Below are 8,976 nucleotides of genomic sequence, written 5' to 3'. Positions count from 1 at the left end.
CGGATCTGAATGAGTCACATGACTCGAGTTAGATGGGTTCCAGTTTATTTGGGAATGGTTGGATTAACGGCCTAGGTGAAGTTCTACAAGTGAGCCACATCATTCGATGATCCAAGCCGTTGATAGAGTGGACCTCGCTTTAGATATCTCATCCAAGAAAACATCGTCGGCTTGGAAAGCCCTAGATATCGAATGCATGGCCTTTCTTTTGGTTGAAACGGAACCGGTATTTTTCCTCTCGACTGAAAATTATTGAAGAGTCAAGATCTTTCCAATCCTGGAGATGTTTTTCAAGTATAGCCATCCAAGGTAACATCCATCGTATCAACGGTTTGGATCACTGAATAGTGGGCCTCACTTGTACGGATTTAAGGCATCCTACAAACATTTGATTGAGCCTGTATAATGCCAATTGCGTGAAGCTGCAGAGTATTTGAAGCCGCTTCTACAGCTTGCCGGTGCTCTCAAGCCCGTACATGTGGGCCCATAGTTTGTTGTGTTAAGAAGATTGGAAGATCCCAACCGTTCATTGGGTGGCCCAGAAATAGTCAATTAACGAAACCAAAATACAACCATGGTTTACTTTCAAGTCAATCAGTCAAAGGTGGGCCTATCATATCCAGAGGCCTGATCAATCAATCGTCCGTCCCAGATGAACTGGGCCCCACATGAATGGGATTGGAAGCACCTTTAGAACCTTCACTAACATACATCTCATACGTACGGGCTTTCCTAACCGTACATCACCTTGGTGACCTCATCTAACCTACATCATTTGATATGATCATCCATCCCGACCGTCTGATGCATCTTTTGCCCCTTGGATGACACCTCGTCCAAAATTCACACTGATCAGATGCCCCTAAAGTTTAGATCAATGAAACTTTCGTGGCCCATTATTGAGCGTCCAAAAGCTGGGCAATCCATCAAGCGGTTGGGATAAGCTAACTGTAATTCCACCGCACGAGCCATCCAACGGATGGACAATCGATTGTACGGTAAATTTTGGATTAATGCCTTGCCTCATGGATGACACGTATTTCAAACATGGCATCAATTGAATGGAGGCAGATTGCCTGGCACATGAAGCTCCAAATCCACTCCGTCCATCAATTTTGCAAGACCACAACATGATAGAACTCCAAAAAACAAGCACATCAAAAACTCCTATGGACCACACCACATGAAACAACATTTATTGAATACTCGCCGTTGAAAACATTGTGGGTGTATTAGAAATACAACTTGAGTTGAGATTTTTTGCTTACCCCCTCCAATGGCTGCGGGTATACTTAGGTGACTCATGAGAAAACGTATCTTATCGAAGTGCATCTGATTATTGTACCCCGGCAGTATACAGGGGATATGCTAAAGGGTATTTATTTGACTGAAGATTTGTTTTCTAAAATATCGCCGAGCCCACCTTCAATCAATCAATGTGATCTTTAATTAGAGTTCATAATATCTATCATTTCTCTATCTATAGGCACGATTCTCACCGAATATCTCGCTTCTTAGGTCGGGGTTGATTTGAAGAGCTTGGCATGAAAGTCCTGTTGTTGAGCTTTGCTCTTGAGTAGTTCAACTCGGTGTTGGCCCTTCAAGGTCGACTCACCTCACAATTGAGGCACCGATAGTTTAAGGAGTCCTAAAAATGATCCTTAACCAAATCAGTTCATATACACCATTCATGATCAATTATATGTTTTGTACAACAGGTTAGTTTAGATATTTTTTGCATGACGATACTAATGGTTTGAATAACATATAAACATCATAGTAAACTTTATTAAGATTTCAACAGTGGATATTTCCAATCAAACTATTTCTTGTGGCATGGTCTGCAAGAGTTTTAAATTTCTCTAAATTTCGAACCCAATCAAAGTGATAGCATCTTGTGGGCGCACATAGCTTTTGTCTATGGGATTACAAGACATAGGCCTAGTTCCTCAGCAGGTCCATGTGTAATGAGCTTATCCAAGGCATGTGTAGTATTAAACTTGTCCATTAAAGGGGTGTTTGGACATATGGATTGGAAGGGATTGGATGGTAAAATCCCGGGATATGCCACATGCCAAACAAACCGCGTGAACTTGTCCCATGATATAGCAAACCCATGAATCTTAAACCAATCCACTGACATCACCATCATTATCTTAAAATTGATCACATTCCTCCTAATCTCATTCAATCGGGCCTGGGGCGTGTTTAGACAGACAGATTGGAAGGAATTGAAAGATAAAATCCCGATATATGTCAAATGTGCCAAATAGAGTGAACTTGTCCCAGGATATGGCAAACCCATGGATCTTAAACCAATCCACCGGCATCACCATCATTACCTGAAAATTGATCCCATCCATCCTAATCCCGTTCAATCTGGCCGGCCAAACAGGCCTTAAGGTTCAAACTATTACTAGTGTTGGGCACAATAAAAAAAACATACCTATCTAACTATCATGCAGATTATTGCATGTTTTAGATGTTCTCTTTATGGTTGTCAATTATTTTCTACAGTATAGCTCGTTAAATAATTAAGTATGTTTGATTTGCAGCCAGATTATCATAACATAAAAATATTATAATAGATATCACACAACCAACAATAAATAAATAAATAAATAGACAGATGCAAGACCCATTTAAATAACTTATTGCACTAAGTAACTTAAGGATTAAGCTTACTTTGCAAAGACTTGCCCAAGGCCCAAACTTTGTAAGATGGAATTTTAAAATCAACCAATCAAAGAAGTGTCCCATGTGATGAATGGTCCGGATTGTAATGTGTCAACAAAGAACAAAAATTAGTATAAAATGTTTGTATGTAATTTGTTCTCAATTTTTAAAAATACACTTATAAATTTGATATAAAATGAAATAGTGAAAAAAGGGGCTCACACAGCTTGGTGTGTATGTGTGTGTGTGTAAACTTTAATTAAAATAATTAGAACATCAAGAAAGCCAAAAAAGAAAAAGACTATTTCATATTTTGTAAGGTAGATGGAATTTTAATTTTTTTTATTAACTAGTGGTTTTTTTTTTCCCAAACGTGATTGCTTTTTATATGAAAAAGTGGGCCCAACGTGGATACCCAGTCAATCCAATGGGGCCGCTTCAACACTAGCACACGTAAGATAGAGTGCAATGGACAACAGTAGGACAACAGTAGACAATAGCCAAAAGCCTCCAAAATTCTTGTGATGGCCTGGGTTGGATCGGCATGATTTTTGGACCATATCAATTTCAATATAGGTCAACCATGTTTGAGCCGTTGGATTGCATGGATAGACTATGGTGGGCCCCACACCCCAACTAATTGTATCTAAATGCATACGCCCATTAATCAACACAACAGAGATTGAAGAACCATGGCCCAAAAATCATATGTAGAATGTTATAGGCCCCCAAATTGGGAGCGGATTAGTTGCGGCCCGGCCTCACCCAAGATGGCACAGCCCATACTGTGGGGCCCACCTTGATATATTTCTTCTATATCCACACCGTTCATCAGTTTTTCCTAGGACATGGGTCCAAAGAAAAAATAGCAGATCCATTGCTCAGGTGGACCATACTAAAGGAAACGATGGTGAGTGAACACCCTACCATTAAAAACTTTGTAGGGCCTGCCGAAATGATTCAGTAATGTCTACCATCCAACCTGTTGATCCGAAACTTATGTGGCCCAGCAATGGTCAATCACCACTGTTTCTTATGGTCGGGTCCACCTGAAAATTGAACCTACTTCATTTTTGGGCTCATGCCCTAACATGATGTGGCAAAATGGATGGACGGCGTGGATATAGAATACATGCATCATGGTGGGCTTCACGGTAATGGTTGCACCTAATCCACTCTCCTCAAATTGCATACCTTTTTCTCAATGTCTGGTGGCCGTCCAAAAACAAGCCATCAATCAATTGATCAGGACCATCCAGACGGTGTATCTTTTAGATTATGGCCCCATGGCCCACTGACTCAAAAAATCTTCTCACTGCCGTACAAAATATTTGCACACAAAGTTTCAACGTACCACAAAATTGACAAAAATATACCACATTTTTACAAAAATTATAGCGAGTCTCTCCTCATTTTTACACAAAATCCGAGTGTAATAAATACAAAAATAAAATAAAATAAAATAAAATCACACCAATTTCCTGCCTTTTAACCCATGCATGAACCCTTTTTTACCGAAATACCCCAACCTCATCCAACTCCACCTCTTATTTCCCTCCCTCCTCCCACCCACGTGCGCATCACGCGTGCTCCTCCTGCGCACTCCCGGCGCAGGATAGCACCGTATCAACGGCCACTTGATCCCTTCAAAGAACGGGTGCCGCTTAACCTCCGTCGCACCCCTGGCGCATCCTAGCCTCCTTTTGGGGTCCCTCACCAGCAGCTGCTCGATCAGGTCCCGCGCCTCGGCCACCAGTTCCCCACCTGCCTCCCCCGCCACGTCAGCAGTAAACCTCACCCCCTTGGCCGATGCTATATTGCGCAGGGTGGCCTCCTTACTCCCTCCCTTAAACGGTGTCCGTCCGTACAGCAGCTCGTACACGAAAACCCCGAACGCCCACCAGTCGACGCCGTTACCGTGACCGTTACCGTTAACTAGCTCCGGCGCAAGGTATTCGTGGGTCCCAACGCACGACTTCGAGAACGCCTTCGTCGGCTCCGCCACGAACTCAATCCCGACGTCCACGTCAGCACTCCCCCCGAAGCATCCGTACCGTGATCTGGTGGGCCCCACATCCATCGTTTTCAGCAAGGTGGGGTCCACATCGGCCTTGAAGCAGAGATCGAAATCCGACAGCATGATGTGGCCGTCCTCCCTCAGCAGCACGTTCTCCGGTTTCAGGTCCCGGTAAACCACCCCCATCGCGTGCAGGTACTCGAGCGCCACCAGGACCTCGGCCGCGTAGAACCGTACGGACTCGACAGGCAGCCTGTTCCCCGGTTGCCTCCGCAGCAGAGCATGGAGGTCTCCGCCCGAGCAGAAATCGATGAGGAGGCACGTGTAGTGCGAGACCTCGAGATGCGCGTACAGCGTCGGGAGGAAGGGGTGATCGAGCGTCGACAGTACGTGCGCCTCGGCCTGCACGTGGGAGAGCTTCTTTGGCGTGAGGGCGTCCCTGTCCACGACCTTCAGCGCGAAGGACGGGCTGCAACCGTCCGGCGCGTCTCTCAGGCGGCAGAGGTAGACGCGGCCGAGGTTGCCGCTGCCAACGTGGCGGACGAGCTCGAGGTCGCGGAGGCGGAGGGTGCCGTCGGGGGAGATGCGGGTGGCGGCGAGGACCGCGGACCAACGTGGGTCAGATCTCCGGTGGGGGTGGCGTGTTCCGGCCGCCGGGAGGGCGTGGGGCCGGTCGGTGAAGCTGACGCTGCTACTGCGAGCGCTTGAAGATGCGAATGTACGGTCGGTGGAGGTGTTGGAGGCGCAGCTGGTGAAGCTGAAGTCGAGGTCGGAATCAGGGAAGAGGGCATTCTCGTCCATGGCGTCTGAAATTTTGGTGGGGAGGACAACAGACGAAGGTTTTTAAAGGGGGGAGAAAGAAGGGTATTTTGGTAATTTGGATAGTTACTGCTGACGTGGCGTTCTAAGCAGCGTCTTTTGTATGGGAAGCTGTGAAGAGGGGAAGGTGAGAGGAGGTAACGGCTACTTGTCGGTGGTTAAATTACTTCCGGTAAAGGAGACCCGGAGAGGGGTAGTTCCGTAATACTTGGGATCTTTCGGGGTAATGGTTTGGTACTCGTTGGGAGCATGCAAGAGTTTTGCTCCCCCAAGATATATACTATCCATGGCCCATCGTTGGAAATCGTAGCCGTTAATCTAGTGAATTCATATAAAATTCTTGAAAGATAAAGTGCTATAGTGATACCAGGAAGATGTGGGGCCCACGTGATGTATGAAAGTCATCCAACCCGTCCATCAGATAAATCACCATATATTTCCATATGGCACCAAAAATCAGACCGATCCAATTCTCAGTAGGGCCACAACAGAGGGAATGTTGTGAGAGAGGACATCCACCCTTCATTTGCACTGGCAAGGAAAAAAACATTAAAAAATACAGCCTGCGTTTCGGTCTGACCATTCATTAAGGCTAGATGAAGGGTCGAAACAGCCTAGATTCAGTAGACACAAAATGGTGGGCCCTCACCCAAATCAAGGGTAGGCCTTACTTCCTAACTCATACCAATGTTGTGGCCCACCTGATTAACTGATGAGTCTTATCCTTGGGCTCCGAGTGTGAAATTCGCTGATGTATTTGATGTACGGGTAGGATTATATACCTGCATCACGTGGGCCCCACATCTGCGAAGTACCACCGTAAGCTACCTGTACACCATTGGATCGCGCGCCAACGTATTGAAAGCTTCTTTCTTTGTTAGAAAGGACTTTCACATATGTAATATCAACCGTTAGTTTTAAGGCTAGTACATGTTTTTCAAAGAACTATATTTTAAGTGCATCATCATAATATTTTGCAATCTACGGTGTTTTATACCTGATGAACGGATCAGATCATTGATATATTTTAATTATGTGGGGTGGAGGGACCGAATACTGGTGGTCCGTAGGACTATCATTTTCCTTTCGCCCATCTTTCCGTGAGTATAAAATGCACCCTTTCCAAGTCAACGACTTTCTTTAGTATTCACACGATAAATGCTGCTGGAAAGACATAAATGTCCCTGAGATAAGTACCGCTGTCATTTTCTACTATTTGACCGGAGAAGATGTACAGTGATCCAGAAGACCACTACGTTATGGTGCTCCTAATGTCCGTTGGACGGTTAAGATCATCTTATCAATGCGATTCTTGGATCATGCCCCACCCCCAGTAAGGCCCATGATTTCCCTGGTGGATGCCGGATGGTCACTCTGCCAGCACATCTAATAACTGATGGTTTTGTGATCAACGGTCCGTGTTTATCCAGTATCCACAGACAGGAGGAGCGCTTGGTTAGGTAATCCAGACTGTTGACATGGGAACCGCAGTGGATGGGCCATGTCAAGAAGAAAATAAGGCATAACTCTTGGATGAACGGTATGGATTCAGCAACAGGATAAATTCCTCTTGAGTAAAACTCCCCAAATTACTTCAATGCTGAGGGTAAGTTTGGGCGGTGGGATTAGAAGGGATTAGGTGGGATGGATTCAAAAAACATAATTATTACCAATGGCAGGGATTGTCCCCTCTGGCCATAGGATAAAATTAATGCCATGCTTTGTTAATAATCCGGTGGTACATTGAATGGATATACTCACCATCATTTGAAATGACCGTGAATAACACACATGTGTTATATCTAGACTGTTTATTTGTTTTGTAACTTCTTCTTATGGCATGGGCCTAAAAATGAGATAGATCCAAAACTTATGTATCCCCGAAGAAGTTTTCAACGGTAAATATACAATCCCTGTTGCTTTCTATGGTGGGGCCCACTTGAGCTTTATATTTACCTGATTTTTTGGCCAATGTTTTAAAATAATCTTGATAAATGGGTGAACAGTGTTGATATAGCCTACACATCATGTTGGAACCTACACAACTTCCCAAACATAGAGTGGAATTGGCACGGACCCAATGCAATTTCATTTAATGTGAATCCCATCCCACCTAATCCCTTCTAATCCCATCGCCCAAACTGTCCCTAAGAGCCGTTATGTTTCGACGCGGATTACATCCAACCGACGGCAGGGCCCTGTGGGGCCCACCGTGATGTAAGTGTTTTATCCACGCCGTTCATTACTTTTATCAGATCATTTTAAGGGATTATCTTGAAAATGAAGTACGTCCACATCTCCAGTGGACCACACCAAAGGAAGCTACAGTGATAATTACATCCACCGTTGAAACCTTTCTAAGGGCCACCGTGATGTTTTTTTCGCCATCCAACCTATTCATAAGGTCATGTAGACGTGGATGAAGTGAAAAAACAAATATAATATTGATCCGAAACTTCTCCAGCTCCCAAGAAATTTTTAATGGTGTACGTTCAATCCCCACTTTGTGGTCCACTTAAAATCTTTACATAACTCATTTTTTTTCTCATATCTTAAAATGATATGAGAAAAACGATAAACGGCGTAGATAAAATACTTAAATCATGCTGGGCCCCACAGAGCCCTGCCCGGACGGATTACTGTCCGGGCGGGGGTAGGAGTTAGGACGCAATCCGCGTCCGTGATACTTGGGTCCGGAGTCCCGATTCGTTCGGATTCGAGTCGAGTAGAGATCCGGATGAATCGTCAAACCGAGATCCAAATCCAGGAGTATCGATTTCTGTGGGGCCCACCGTAAAGTATGCACGAAATCTGTTCTGTCCTTCTGGTGTACCACCTCGAGATCACCATTGAGCCCAAAAATCAGTCTGGTGAAACACCTGGGTGGACCACACCTAAGGGAAAGTTAAAATCATGAATAAAACCTGTAAATTCACTTGGTGTGGCCTACCTTAGTTTTGGACATGTTTGATGTTTGGTTTTTTTCCTTCATCCTGATGGTATCCATATGATGAATGGATTGGATAGAATGTACATGGTGGGCCCACAAAATAGCATGGAAGATTTTTATTGGCTAATCATCCCTCCCCATCTGTCACTTCTGGTGTGGCCTATTTGAGTTTCCTATCATGCTGATTTTTTGCCTAGTTTCTTAACATGGAAGTGGACACTTCATGAACGGGTGGATCTGATGCACCCATCACGGTGGGCCCCACAGACGTTGAAATCACATTTGATCCTTCTATATGACCTTTATATCAAATATATACACCAAAACTTGGTGTATAGTCATCTAAGCCATTGGCGAACCACTGACCACACTATTATCCAGATCACATAGCTAGGCCAGCTTGGCCATAGCCCAATTCAAAAATTCCAAACATCTGATCGAGCATTTGCTTGGGTCTATCATTGAGAATCACGACCGTCGGTCCAAAGAGAAGTTCAAAGGATAATCTGAACCG

General features: G+C 44.6%; 1 protein-coding gene across 1 annotated transcript; it reads right to left on the bottom strand.

Annotated features, from left to right (window-relative positions):
- Window positions 1-4,037: 4,037 nt before the first annotated feature.
- LOC131218688 (serine/threonine-protein kinase WAG1-like) lies at window positions 4,038-5,776 on the bottom strand. Its single transcript, XM_058213383.1, has one exon. The coding sequence runs from the start codon at window positions 5,492-5,494 to the stop codon at window positions 4,145-4,147; it is 1,350 nt and encodes a 449-aa protein (XP_058069366.1). The 5' UTR covers window positions 5,495-5,776; the 3' UTR covers window positions 4,038-4,144.
- Between the last annotated feature and the right edge of the window lie 3,200 nt (window positions 5,777-8,976).

This window comes from Magnolia sinica, chromosome 11, assembly GCF_029962835.1.
Source record: "Magnolia sinica isolate HGM2019 chromosome 11, MsV1, whole genome shotgun sequence".
NCBI lineage: Eukaryota > Viridiplantae > Streptophyta > Magnoliopsida > Magnoliales > Magnoliaceae > Magnolia > Magnolia sinica.
Note: the sequence above shows the minus strand (reverse complement) of the source record. Positions and strands in the feature narration are given on the sequence as shown.